Raw genomic sequence first — 15,717 nt, 5'->3', positions numbered from 1 at the left:
ATTATGCATCGTGTCCCATACGCTTCGGGTATAGGATCGATTGCAAATGCTTTAATATTTGACCATTCTAAAATTTTCCAAATGTCTAGCGCATTTAGAGGGAAAAAGGACTAGAATCGGTTTTGACTAAAATAATTAAACAACTATTAAAGGGCATTCCAAAGTTCGACGAAGATTGGTTGCTTATGAGTAGTTGGACGCATGGTATTGAATGGACCATATCGACATTATTATGAATAGAAAAGATTCTATTAAGAATGAGTTGTCATATGGAAATTATGGGAATGTTTCCATATTGGATGGACCATATCGACATCATTACGAATAGATAAGATTCTATTAAGAATGAGTTGTCATATGGAAAATATGGAAGCGTGTCCATATTGGGAATTGAATATTGAAAATCTATGTCTATATTAGAAACTTTTATGCAAAAGGATGTTCAAAGGAATGTACTTTGAATAAGAGACTTGATATCTAAGGAATTGTCTTGTAACAATCTCCGATAGAAGATTTTGTAATATCATTGGCAATAGTCTTTGTGACTTTGGTGCAGTGACATTACGAAAGAATCATTGAATAGGATGTTAGAATCTAGCATATTCTATAAGTAGCAAGAATTTGATATTCTTTCACTTATGAAAGAGGATTTGGAGTTGTGAAATGAGAATGATTGGAAATATGTTCAATTTGATCTATTTCACAAAGTAAAAACCATAGGTAAACATTGTGTGCATGCTAGGAGCATGGGAAAAGTGTAATAATTCAAGCAAGAAGTTGATTACCCAAAACAACAAATAATGAGTAATCGATATGGTGATAAATAAAAGGTGTTTTATTTATGCTCAAAGGTTTGAGGCTATATGGGATTAGTATTATTCTTGTGTTTCACTTTGCATGTTTTGACTTCCTGAATAATTTAATTGGTTTAGAACAGTCAAATTATTCGAACGGGCCACAGTCGTTCCTATGTTGGAAGTAGATATGAATGAAGACTGTCGTGAATTGGTGTGTGGATTGTCTAAAGAGTGTTAGACATAAGCAAATGTTTGTTGCAACGTTCATTAGTGCTTATGAATATGAATTTGAGCATTGGATTAAACCCACGCTCACTTGGATCACTCCATGAATTGTATCACGAGTGATTAGTGAGATAATAAAATCTTATATTCTTGAAACCGAGATGTGTGAGTTGTATCTTGCTAATCGGTTGCACATTGATAATATGAAAACGCACTAGTAACTTGGTGTTATAAACCATATTGTTGTGTGTGATTCGGTGAGTGAGTGCAAGCAAGCATTGTATCAAAGTTTATCTGTTCCTTTTATCCAAAGAAGGATAAAAGCGATATCTTTGGGCCCCTCGATGATTTAGTGATGACAAACGTAAATGCTCGGCCGGGCTAGGGCTAATTTGATTTGTTCAATTAGTCAGTCGTCATAAATCGAAAATCGAGATATAGTACAAAGAGAATGAATGGAAATCATATCTCATACGATATCTAGAATGGAGGAATATATGATCCCTTATCTAAAGGACACGCGTATCTGATAGGATCAGAGTTGATAGCGGCTTTGGAAAGCTATGATTGCAGATCAGGATCTAAGGTCATACACATAATAGTTATTAGACATATCCAAGTGGGAGACTATTGGATTAGTGTCTAATTCCATAACTATTTTGGTATGTACTTGACCCGATTGTGCAAGGTCCTTTTGGGTTGCCTTCACCAAAGCAACTTGATAGGATGAATTATGGAGAGAAAGGATTAAATATGATTTATTAATATATTATGAGCATAATATATTAAAGGAAAAATCATATTGTTTAATTAATATTAGTCAATAGTTAATTGGTAATTAGTTTTGTGACTAAAAGAGATTAATTAAACTTAAGGGACTGGAATTGTAATTATAAGATAATTGCAATTTGGGCCATGGATTTCCTTATATTATAAGGTGGATGAATTCTATGGGGGAACCCCATATGAAATCGTCCAAGGCCTTGAGGAAAGGGCTCCATGGGTTGCTTAGGGCTTAAGCATCCAATTTAGGGTTTCCTTGTTAGATAACCCTAATAGCCATACTATATAAAGACCCCTTATGACCCAAAAATGCGGCTAAGACTTCTCTAGGGTTTGTAGACGGTTTTGGGTAGCCTCCATCCTCTTTCCTCTTCATCCTCTTGCTGTTGGTGTTTGTGAGCCATTAGAGGAGTGACATTTGTGACACTAAGCTTTCTCATGTCAATACAAGGAGATTTGGGATTGTTATTGCTACATAACAATCAAGGTATGATCTTAATCCTATTCTCATGTTAATATGATTACTTGAATGCTAGAATTAGGGTTTATAGTCTTGGATAACTTGCATGTACAATAGACAAACCTAGATCCAAGTGTTAATCTACTTGCAAAAGCTCTGAAAATCGCCTTCTTTCTTCCCAAAATCCGACCTAACTCCCCATAAAACTGATTGTCTGAATTATAAGGGATAAAACCACTTTAAAACTGTCGAGACGTTTACACGACCCGTGTAAATTAAAGGGTGTCATTTACACGGCCGTGTAAACAAGAAAAGTAGAATGTTTAATTCTTCCAGGTCTTCGAAGTAGGATGCCCTTGCATATATGTTTACACGGCCCGTGTAAACTGTAGGTGTACATTTACACGGCCATGTAAACTCCTGTGAAGCCAAATTCTTCATTTCTTCATTCTCTCTCTTCAAAGCTCCAAAACTTCTACAACTTTGTCTCCAACTCTTGATAACTTCCTCCATCAAGATCCAACCTTCAAAAGTCCCTGAAATATCATAAAAGTGTGTGAATGGAATTGCATCTTGAAAAATCCCGAAAATATGCAAAATGCATGAGTTTAAACCTAAATGTAATGCACTTTTATGAACTAAAACTACAAAATGAATGCATGAAATGCACTTAACAAATCTTCCCAAGCTTGAACCTTTCTTGTCCTCAAGAAAGAACAAGAAGATTTAAACTCGAGAAAATAAAATAGAATAGAAGAAAAAAAAATTAAAGTTAAAACTATTTGAGACTTAATGCATGAAATCAGAACAAACATGAAAAGATCCAACCCAATTACCCTGTTTTGTACCATAGTTGAGAATGTACCTGTCATGCCTTGAGTTAACTTGGCTTTAGTCTCAAAATATTACATGATAATAGAAACAAGACTTTGGCCACTCCTTAGTACAACTCAACCTAATTAAAGATCACAACACTTATTCCTTTTCAATATCATCAAGTCAATTCTTGGAACAAATTATGGTCCTACTCTCGTGAAATTATATGTGACAAAACATGCTCAACCATCTTTGTTTCATAAAATATAACAATGTTCGATTCCAGCTATTTGTTGGTCAACTACAATCTTTTTCTGAAAAATCTTTTCTAAAAATTCCTAATATTTATCCAGATTGGTTACAAACTTCAAACCACTTACACCAGTCGAAGTAATTAAGATTCAGTCAATGTCATAAATTCAAATTCAAGTCCAAGGGAATGTTTTGACAGCCAAGTATTTTTCCTAAACACAATACCTAATTAAACTATAAACACAACTATATACAAACCTCCTAATTACATTTTTTACAAATAAAGCTCAAGGCTTTCTTTGAAATCCGTGTAACGGGCTTCCAACCAATACATCCAGAGCAAATGACCTTAGTGTGCTACATTTAAAAGGATCCCTCGGGTTTACTTGCCCGAACCTCAAAGGCCACAGATTAGCTTTATTTGCTATTATTAAGTTCATGACTTTCTATGGAACCCGTGTAACGAATTTTCAACTCAATCAGTCCCAAACAATTTAGCTTTAGGCGATTAGGTGTAAAACACCCCTCAAAGCTTATTTGTTCGAATCCCAAAGGTCACAGATTAAGTTAATAATAGTTTTTTTCTTATGTAACACAAATACAAATAACTAAGTTAACACATAACACTCTTATTAATTTATTTATTTGGCCAATTTCTTTATATTTCCATCCTTGACTTCTATTTTGTGGGACATCTCACGGTGTATTACCATGAGGGACTTCTAGACATTTTTCAGGGGACTAAATGTTAACATGCAAAAACCTGTAAGTATAGTTGAAAGCTATGTCCTCAAGCAGGGTATATAAAAGGGAATGAGTAGAAAGGACTTTTAAGAGCGCTGGAAGGCAAGACATTGAGATTTTGCATTCTTTTTATGAACTTTTTGAATTTGACATTTTAAGTTTAATTGAGCATTACTACTCATAAGACCGGTCATATGTCCCAAAGAATCGACTCATACCTGCTGTTATGCTCCAGTGTTGACAATCTTCACATTTTCTGTTTTGTACAAGTAGCTTCGGGAGGTGTGTTCGTGTGTGATTAACTTGCTTTTAGATTTTTTAATAAAAAGAGCAAGTCAATTTCAAGGCACATGACTCACTTACCATCTCAACTATTTTTAAAAGATTCGGTTTCTTGGAATTGGATTTTTTTTTTTGAAATAAAAATGCAAAAAAAAAAATGCAAAATGCAAAATACAAAAGTATAATAAAAAAATAGTAGAGAGAAAATCTTTTTGGTTTTTGGAAAATTTTCCATATGCAGAAAAAAATGAAAAAGAAAATGAAATGAAAATTAATGCAATATGTACAAACCTACATGCAACGGGATAATGCATGGATGGATGCCCCTCCCCAAGCTTAAAATAAGCATCATCCTTAATGCTTGGAGAGAGGCGTAGCCGTCCTATTGAGGACCGGGCGGAGGATATGGAGGGAACTGTGAAGGGTAATCTGTACGATAATAGGGAGGCCATTGGGGTTGGGATGCTGATGGTTGTTGCGGCTATGTGGGGAGCATAAGAACTCTATGGATATCACTCAGCAGATGGTGAATGTTGCGGTTATGCTGCTATTGAGCAGCCCATCTTTGATCTTGTTCAGCCCACCACAACTCTTGTTGGGCCCAATGCTCTTCTTGCAAGTTATGGTAGTCCTGAAAATCAGAGTGATTTCAGCGACACCCGTATAAATTTCCCCGACTTCCTGTTGTAGACTGGTGTAACGATGATTCAAACGTGCAAACTCGCCCATATAAAGATTGTGTTCAAAAAAAGGAATAGGGCGAGATGAGCTAGAGGCACCAGTAGCAGGAGCAGGAGGAGGAGAGGGTGGAGGATTATGGTCTACTATAACACCTAAGTTGGATCTGAGTTTCCAAGTGGTTGATGGAATATCATTGGCTAAATTGAGTATCCTATTGTTTCTGCTGTCTATGCGTGGATACTCTTTCCCATCTACTATCCAATGAATATCCCTAGTGGGAAGGCGGTGGAAGAGATGCATTGTTTCCATCACATCAATTGATAGACGAGTACGACCGATGACTATGTTTGTTGGGTTATTGGGTAGATGGAGGCCAAGATGCTCTGCAATAATTGAAACCATGCCTCCACAATGTAGTTGTCCACCATTGCTCGTAGCACTCCGAGCATTTTTTGAATAACCCAACAACCAAAATGAGGGACTTCTGCAGGCTTGTTAATCATACACCACAAGACTTCTAGCTCTTTCTTATTAGCCTTGCTAATCTCTTCTTGAGGGAATAAGAGAGAACCAATGATCCGGTGAGTGACTTTCAAGACCGGATGGATAATTCTAGAAGCTTTGGTAGTGACTGATTGATACTCATACTCACAAGAGATGCTTCTCCAAAAATTTGCACAGTCTTGCTCAAAAACAACATTTTTTCTACCCTTGGCTGTGTATATATCCATTCTTGCTTTAGGAGCACGAATCATATCACAAAGGATATCAGCATGAAATTGATGGGTTTGGTTGAGCAAACGGAAAGTCAGGAGATGGGTTTGATAATCAAAGGTAATGGAAGACAAAAGTTCCAACATCGGTGTTTGGTAACTAACTGCATGAAGATTCAAAAGACCCTCCCATCCTATGTTTTTAAAGAGCTTGTGAACACCCTTGTATATGTGTAAATCTTTGAGGGCTTGGATGTCCAGAAATTTTTGACCACCCATTGTTCTTGTAACAAGATTTGCATACAAGATTTCCTATCGATTGGTCTAAAAAATAAGACCAAATTCATAGGGGTTGTCTATGGCATGTGGGTCTTGTTCATCATGTGAAGTTCCAACTCTATGTCTTTTACCCCGGGAAGCCATAACCCAAATGAATCAACAAAATATTGCACACAACTTATGACAATTGAAGCACAAGAACTAACAAGATTCACCAAAATCACCCCAAAAAAAATATGGTTCTATCTAAATGCACAAAGTAAGAGTTTGGAACAATTGTACCAATTTGTTCTTGATAATGGTGGTAAGATGATATCTAATTCTTCCCCAAGCTTATCCTATAAAAAAATCTCAAGCATTAGGTCGAGATTTGAAGTTCAAAAATTCTAGGGTTTAGTTCAAAAACCCCAAAATCGGCCATGAGATGTTGAAATAGATGTGAAAGATAAAGAAGATGAAGAAAAGAGAAGAATTTCATACCTTGGAGCTTGATTTTTGATGCAAAATTGAGGAAGATTAAGTAATCGGAAGGGTTTTTTCGAAGGGTGCAGTAGGGAGAGAAGGAGTCGCAGGTATTGAGAGAAGAATGAGTGAAAAAAATCGAGTTTAGCCTTAAAATCGACCAGATCTATGTTTTACGTTTACACGGCACGTGTAAACTAAAGAGGGGGATTTACACGGCCGTGTAAGTGCTCTGAATCACATACTGCGGTTTGGTCATTTACACGACCTGTGTAAATGAAAGACATAAGTTTACACGGCCGTGTAAACCTCTGAGAAGGCCAAAAAAATTTGATTTTTTTTAACTTTTTCAAATTGCAACCCGCTAAACCACTACTGCCCGAAAAATGATTTTTAACCCTCTTTTAGCATGAAGAACAACTTGGAAGTTCGAAAACAAAGCAAATACAATGAAAATATACGAAATGACAACAATACCCCCGGTTTGCCTCCCGGTTAGCCGCCCCTTTTTAATGTCGATGGCTCGACTTGGAGCCCAACTATTTATCAATCTTCATAATTTTGATCCATTACTTCCTCCACTTCTTCATTCTTGACTTGAAATCCTTCGTAATAAGGCTTCAAACGGTGACCATTTACCTTAAAAATCTTCCCGGTTTTCTCACTTGTGATTTCTATTTCACCATGCTCAAAAACATTAGTGACAACAAATGGTCGCACCCAACGAGACCTTAATTTACCAGGAATTAATTTAAAACATGAATAGTAAAGTAGTACCTTTTGACCTTTGTGAAATACCTTGCATGTAATCATCTTGTCATGGAATGCTTTGGTCTTTTCCTTATAAAGAACCTCATTCTCATACGCTTCATTGCGGATTTCTTCCAATTCTTGTATGTCCAACTTCCTCTTCTTTCCCGATTCACTTAAATCCATGTTGAACTGCTTGATTGCCCAATAGGCCCTATGTTCCAACTCAACAGGTAATCGACACGGCTTTCCAAAAACAATACGGTATGGAGACATTCAAATTGGAGTTTTGTATGCAGTGCGGTATGCCCACAAAGCATCATCAAGGCGTGTACTCCAATCTTTCCTTGTTGTATTCACGGTTTTCTCCAAAATTCCCTTGATTTGTCGATTGCTCACCTTAGCTTGTCCATTTGTTTGTGGGTGGTATGATGTGTAAACTTTATGAGTGACACCATATTTCTTCAAACACTCTCGAGCATACGATTGCAAAAATACGTACCACGATCACTGATCAAGGCTTTTGGAACACCAAATCTGGAAAAAATGTTGGCCTTCAAGAAATCTATCACAACTTTTGAATCATTAGTACGGGTAGCCTTTGCTTCCACCCACTTGGAAACATAATCCACAGCCAAAAGAATATAAATAAAACCCGAAGATGATGGAAAAGGTCCCATAAAATCAATGCCCCAAACATCAAAGATTTCACAAACTAAAATGGGATTTAGGGGCATTTGATTCTTTGAGCTTAAAGATCCCATTCGTTGACATTTATCACAGCTTGAACAAAAGACATAAGAGTCATGGAAAATACTTGGCCAGTAAAATCCACTCTCTAAGACTTTTCTTGCAGTCCTTTGAGGACCAAAATGTCCTCCACAAGCATAAGAGTGAGAAAATGTTAAGATAAAAGGTACCTCATATTGATCCACACATCGTCTAATCATTTGGTCATCAGAATATTTCCACAAATATGGCTCATCCCAAACATACCTTTTGGCTTCTTTCTTGATCTTGTCTTTTTGCCATCGAGTCAAATCTGGTGGAAATTGATTTGTGACAATGTAATTCACAATATCGGCATACCACGGGGCAACTTTTGCTGAAAATAGGTTCTCGTCAGGAAATGCATCATGAATGGGAGTTGATTCATCGGGAGAAACAATCCTGCTAAGATGATCAACTACAAGATTTGACTTTCCGCTCTTGTCTTTGATTTCAGTGTCAAACTCTTGCAAGAGTAATACCCATCGAATGAGTCTAGGCTTTGAATCCTTCTTTGCAAGTAGATACCTAATAGCTGCATGATCAGAATAAAAAATGACTTTAGAACCTAGCAGGTATTGACAAAATTTGTCTAAAGCAAAGACAATAGATAGCAATTCTTTTTCAGTTGTTTAATAATTGGCTTGTGCACTATCAAGTGTTTTTGAGACATAGTAAATGACATTAGGAACACGGTCTTTTCTTTGCCCTAACACTGCACCAACTGCATGATTGTTGGCATCACACATGATTTCAAAAGGCAAACTCCAATCCGGTGATTGAAGTATTGGTGTTGTTATCAACAACTCCTTCAACTGATCAAAAGCTTGCTTGCACTGTTTGGAAAACTCGAATTCTGCATCTTTTTGTAGGATCTCACACATGGGATGAGATATCTTAGAAAAATATTTGATAAACCTTCTATAAAATCCTGCATGACCAAGAAATGAGCGCACCTCACGGACACATGTGGGATAAGGTAAAGATTTGATGACATCTATTTTTGCTTTATCCACTTCTAGACCCTTAGAAGACACAATATGACCTAGTATGTGACCTTTGTCAACCATAAAGTGACACTTTTCATAATTCAAAACAAGATTGGTCTCAATACATCTTTGCAAAATCTTTTTCAAATTATCCAAACACTCATGAAAAGAATTACCATAAACCGTGAAGTCGTCCATAAAAAATTCAATGATTTCCTCAACAAATTCTGAAAAAAAAACTTACCATGCACCTTTGAAAAGTGGCTGGAGCATTGCAAAGTCCAAAAGGCATTCGCCTATATGCAAATGTTCCGAAGGGACATGTGAAAGTAGTTTTTTCTTGGTCGTCGGGTGTAACGGGTATTTGATGGAAACCGGAATATCCATCCAAGCAACAATAATGTGTTTTTCCTGCTAACCTTTCAAACATTTGATCAATGAAGGGAAGTGGGAAATGGTCTTTCCGGGTTGAGGAATTGAGTCGTCTATAATCAATGCAAACTCTCCACCCGTTTTGCACACGAGTGGAGACTAACTCACCTTGGTCATTCTTTGTAACGGTAATACCTGTCTTCTTCGGCACAACTTGGACCGGACTTACCCACTGGCTATCTGATATAGGGTAAATCATTCCCGCATTCAACAACTTCAAAATCTCCTTTTTCACAACCTCCATCATTGGAGGATTCAGACGCCTTTGAGCTTCTCGGGAAGGCTTGTCATCTTCTTCCATAAGGATTTTGTGCAAGCAAAGTGAAGGACTTATCCATTTGATGTCGGCTATAGTCCACCCAATTGCTTCCTTATATTCCTTCAAAGTGGTGACAAGTTCTTCCTCTTCTTTTGTTAACAACTTGGTAGAAATGATCACTGGCAAAGTTTCTTTGTCTCCAAGATATGCATACTTGAGATGCTCGGGTAAAGCTTTGAGCTCCAATGTCGGTGCCTACACAATAGAAGGAACAAGTTTCTCATTAGACATTGGTATTTTCAGCTTTCGAACATCAAACCTCATTTTCTTCTTCTCATCCATGCACGACACAACCTCCATAATGTCTTTATAAATTGTAAATTGATTAGCAAGTTTTTCCACTCTTTCCTTTTGAAGATTCCTGTCTAAAATAAGAGCCAACACATCCAGATTAGACAAATCAAAACACTCATCTATCAATGGTTCAATGACATCCACAAAATTCAAAGATGAAATATCACTTGGATATCTCATAGCATCATAAATATTGAAATTTATCACCTCCCCATCAAATTCAATGGACAATGTACCATCATAAACATCAATTTTCGTCCTGCCTATTTTCAAAAAGGGTCTTCCTAGGAGAATTGAACTCAAATTTGGTGAGTCGTCATCGTCCATATCAAGGACATAAAAATCTGATGGAAATACCAGTTTATTCAATTGGACTAACACATCTTCTATCACACCTTTCAGATGTACTAAAGATCTATCAGCCAGTTGAATGATTACCCCGGTCTTCTTCAATGTGCCAATATTTAAAGTTTTAAAGATGGAATATGGCAAAACATTGATAGAAGCTCCAAGGTCTAGCATAGCTCGTGGAACATGAAGATTACCTAATTTGCAAGGAACCGTAAAAACACCCGGATCCTTACATTTTTGAGGTAATCTTTTTTGTAACACTGCAAACACATTTTCTTCTACTTTAACAGTTTCATTCCCTTTTGAATTTTTCTTGGATATACATAATTCCTTAAGGAATTTTGCATACCTAGGGACTTGTTTGATGGCATCAATAAGAGGAATATTTACCTCTACCTTCCTGAACATCTCTGTGATTTCATTATCTTCCCTTTCACGCTTTTACTTGCTTAATCTTGAGGGAAATGGAGGAGGAGTGACTTTTGCTTCAATAGGAACTTGCTTGGAAGGTGTTTTTGACTTCTCTTCTTCTTTCTCTAGCTCCATCTCTTCTTCATCTTCAATCATTTTAGGAACTTCATATTCTTTGCCATTCCTCAAAGTGATGGCACGTGCACTATGTTTTGGATTCTTCTCGTTTTGCGCAGGTAGTTTGCCTTGTGACTCCAATTTACTTACCGAAGTGGCGAGTTGAGTCATTTGTTGCTCCAAAGTCTTGATGCTCGCTTTGGTTTCATTTTGAAAGGTTTGAGTACTTGTGGCTAAACTCTTAACGATATATTCCAAAGACATTCCCGATCCGCTAGAACTACTTCCTTGATGGATGTTTTGAGGTTGGTATTGAGATTGATGAGGAGGTTAAGTTGGATGGAAATGTGGTTGATAATTTTGTTAGTGATGCATTTGATTTTGAAATGGAGGTCTTGGTTGATAAGGTGGTGGTCTTGGCTGAAAATTGGTATTAGGTTGATACCAATTTGGATTGCTTCTTGGCTGAAAATTTCCTTGTTGTTGACTTGAAAATCCCACAGCTTGAACTGGCTCCACATCTTCTTGTAACATGGGGCACATATCAGTGGGATGTCCAACTTGTGTACAAATGCCACAAGGTCTAACTGTTGGTGGTTGCACGTCCTTGTCTTTTGCAAGCATCATCACTACTTCAGTCAATTCAGAAAGTTGACTTCCAAGTGTTAATCTACTTGCAAAAGCTCTGAAAATCACCTTCTTTCTTCCCAAAATCCGACCTAACTCCCCATAAAACTGATTGTCTGAATTATAAGGGATAAAACCACTTTAAAACTGTCGAGATGTTTACACGGACCGTGTAAATTAAAGGGTGCCATTTACACGACCATGTAAGCAAGAAAAGTAGAATGTTTAATTCTTCTAGGTCTTCGAAGTAGAATGCGCTTGCATATACGTTTACACGGCCCGTGTAAATTATAGGTATACGTTTACACGGCCGTGTAAACTCCTGTGAAGCCAAATTCTTCATTTCTTCATTCTCTCTCTCTTCAAAGCTCCAAAACTTCTACAACTTTGTCTCCAACTCTTGATAACTTCCTCCATCAAGATCCAATCCTCAAAAGTCCCTGAAATATCATAAAAGTGTGTGAATGGAACTGCATCATGAAAAATCCCGAAAATATGCAAAATGCATGAGTTTAAACCTAAATGTAATGCACTTTTATGAACTAAAACTACAAAATGAATGCATGAAATGCACCTAACATTATTATTATTATTATTATTATTATTATTATTATTATTATTATTATTATTATTATTATTATTTATTTTCTTTATTTATTATTTAGCCACTTAATATTTATCGGATCTTTTTTATTCATTTTTATCACCGATAAAATTCCTTAACATTCTTCTCCTTAATTATATAATTATTAATTTAATTAACACTCGATTCCTGAATCACTAATCAGTCATCAGCCTTTGAATTGAACTTTAGAGTAGCCTCGAGATGAAGAAGAGTGCATGGCCATCCAAAAGTGAGGAAATGAGCAACAACTGGTTAGTAACCGTAGAGGATTTCATATGGAGCCTTCGTATGATGTTTGTTGATTAGGATGCGTTTCTAAACATAACATGTCATATTGATAGCTTCAGCCCAGAAGAACATCGGTAATTTTGAGTCACAAATCATTATTCTAGCAGCGTTAATTAGGGTTCTGTTGCTTCTCTCAGCAACACCGTTTTGATGTGGTGTGTGAGTAGCATGTATTGACGCTACACCCCTTTTCAGCATAGAAATCGTCCAGAATATCATTCTTGAATTTTGTCCCATTGTCGCACTGGATGCCTTTCACCTTCTCATTGGTCTGATTTTCAATCAGGATGATGAACCTCTTGGTCAGCTCTGCAGTCTCACTCTAATTCTTCATAAAGAATACCGAGTATGAGCTTTTGTTGATGCTAAGAACATTGACTGGTCCAAAGAGATCCATGTGAAGCAGTTGAAGAAGTGTGTGGATTGAGTTGACCAGTTTGGACTTGTGCTGTTTTCGATGATGTTTTCCCTATGCACATCCCACACACTTCTCAAAGGTGACAAAAATCTTTGATAGGCAACCCTCGAACCAGATCATTTTTCGCAATACGATTTAGATTCTTTGCATATGCGTGATTAAGGCGGTGATGCCAAAGTATAGCATTCTGTTCAGAAGTCTTTGAGAATAGGCAGGTAACGTTCTCCTGGATGTTGTGATTCATGTTGATAACATAGGCGTTGTTTTGACGTTCTGATCTCACCAAGATCCATTTTTCTGGTATGATGATACCAGGCTTTAGAATTAAGCACTCCTTCTTGGTGAAATGAGTTGAGAAGTCTCTATCGCAGATTTGAGAGACACTCAACAAACTATTTTTCAATTCAGGAACGAAGTTGACATTTTCAAAATTCAACACAAAATTTGTAACGGTCCCCATTTGAGTGATCTTTCCCTTTCCTCCTCCCGTAAAGAACACGTAACCACCATTAATGTTTTGAATTCCATGTAGTTGAGATATGTCTCTTGTCATGTGTAACAACCCAAAATTCATATCCTTAATTGTAACCCTTTTCGCGACTCGTTCCGATCATCCAATCGCCGTTTCCGATTTCGTTTCCGTTTCCAACCTTTTATTAAGTCATTAATGTGAATTTTATTTTATGACTTAATAAGCATCTTAATACCCTTAGAATTCATTCTAACGTCTCATATTAATGATCGGAATATTTTTAGAACCAACCATATCGGGTTACGGCAAATTGGCCGGGTGCGACCAAAAGCCCCGTCTAACGCCGGTATCGGGTAGAATTCTACCGTGTCCCGAACTTAGACACTATTTTAAGCGATCCAAGTCTCCATTTTGAAGCTTTTTCTCCATTTTACAACTATCACTCCAACCTCTCTCCTAAATCTAAATTCAAGGGTCCAAAACAAAGATTTAAGGCTTCAAATCAATGAGGTAACATCCCTAACTAGTTATTTAACCTCTTTAGCCTTCAAATTGGTGTTTAAATTTAATTTTGGGACCAAGAACATTAGTTTACGGCCAAGGATCAAGCGTGGGCCGTAAAATCCTCAAAATGGGGTTTTTAAGCCAAATTTACCCTTCCAAATCATAGTTGGGACTTAGATATGACCTTGAGGCTTGCAAATCTGGACTTGGAACACATTAAACATGAATTATATGGGACAAAAGAGAGTTTACGGCCAAGGCTCCTTCTTGGGCCGTAAACTCCTCTAAAAGGGGGATTAAGTGCCTTAAAACATGTCCAAATGCCTTGAAACTCAACCAATAGCCTTGTGGTAGATCCTAGATCCTTCTAAAAATAGTTTGGGGGTTTGTAACACTTCAAAAGTGCGATATATAGGAGTTTACGGCCTAGGAACATACCCTTGGCCGTAAACTCATAAAGACAAGCCAAAAATGCCCCTAATTCACCCCAAAGGCTTAGATAAATTTCTAGAATCACATGTGATTGATTTGGGAAGCATTAAAACAATTATTCAAGGGGGTATAGGAGTTTACGGCCGTAAACACCATGCTAGGACCGTAAACTCCCTTATGTATGTCCATTTGTTGTTTAAAATTCATTCCAAGCCCTTAAACCAAACCTAGAAATTATCCCCTAAGTGTTTCAAGCCAATTTGCACCATAAATCACCCCACCATGAGTTTACGGCCGTAAACTCATGGGGAGTGGGTGTTTAGACCGAAAACTCCATTAAGGAGTTTACTCTTGGGGAGTAAACTCATTTCCCAAGTCCCTCGCATCGTTACACGTCCGTAGATGTCACCCGGGTCCCTCCAAACGCTTGTAATGAAGCGTTTTCGCGATTAGAAGCATATGTCCCTATCAAATAAATAATTTAAGTCCTAATTGGATACAATTGTGTATCTTTACATTATACTTAGGAATCTTGTGCGTTTGCAAACCCAGAACCGACGTTTAGGATCCAAACCGACGCATTCTTCAACTAGTGAGTTCATACCCCTACCCTTTTTCAATGGTTTTTCAATGTTTTTAGGGGGAGAATACAAGAAAAAGTACAAGAATATCTTGTACTCAATCACATGATTTTAGTTAAATGGTTTCAAAATTGTACATTTTAAGAATTGAAAGCCTTTTCAACAAACTGTTTTAACTTGCAGAGTTGTTTGTTTTAACCCGATTTACAATTCTTATTATACACTATTATATTGTGTACTTTGCATTTGATGGTTAACACTTAAACTGTTAGAAAACATAAAACATCTGTACGTCCTTAACAATACACCAAGGCTCGAGTGTGATAGATATATACCGTCATAACATAAAAATCACTATGATGTCCTTAATAATACACCTAGGATCGAGTGTAAAGGACCATAATCATTAAATAACACCTAGGTTCAAGTGTAATGTCCTTAATAATACACCTAGGATCGAGTGTAAAAGGACAGCCATCATTAAATGACACCTAGGATCGAGTGTAATGTTCTTAACAAAACACCTAGGCTCGAGTGTAAAGGACAGGTACGTAGAATATAGTCAGTCGTAAATACTACTGTCCTAATAAAAAAGTAAAGAGTAATCTTAATGATTGGAGACACGTCCTTGTAACACTTCCATGGTACGAGATAGTGGAGGACTAACCCTGTAACCAGAATCTCCGTTCGTAGGAGAGCGTGGCTTGAGTGTATAGATCTATACGGGACTGACAATCCCACACCTGGCTGCTAGCTACAGCCGAACCGAATGGTTCAAGGGTGAGAAAAGTCATAAAAAGGATACTGGCCATGGTCCGAGTCATATCCAGTCTGAGTATGGTTAA

The 15,717-nt window shown here is 37.2% G+C and overlaps 1 protein-coding gene across 1 annotated transcript; it reads right to left on the bottom strand.

Annotated features, from left to right (window-relative positions):
• Positions 1-7,040: 7,040 nt before the first annotated feature.
• Positions 7,041-7,520, bottom strand: LOC145029901 (uncharacterized). Its single transcript, XM_078978347.1, has one exon. It carries the CDS (start codon positions 7,518-7,520, stop codon positions 7,041-7,043), a length of 480 nt encoding a protein of 159 aa, XP_078834473.1.
• Between the last annotated feature and the right edge of the window lie 8,197 nt (positions 7,521-15,717).

The sequence above is a fragment of the Lactuca saligna genome, chromosome 2 (genome assembly GCF_052625555.1).
Source record: "Lactuca saligna cultivar CGN05327 chromosome 2, ASM5262555v1, whole genome shotgun sequence".
In the NCBI taxonomy this organism is placed as follows: Eukaryota; Viridiplantae; Streptophyta; class Magnoliopsida; order Asterales; family Asteraceae; genus Lactuca; species Lactuca saligna.
Note: the sequence above shows the minus strand (reverse complement) of the source record. Positions and strands in the feature narration are given on the sequence as shown.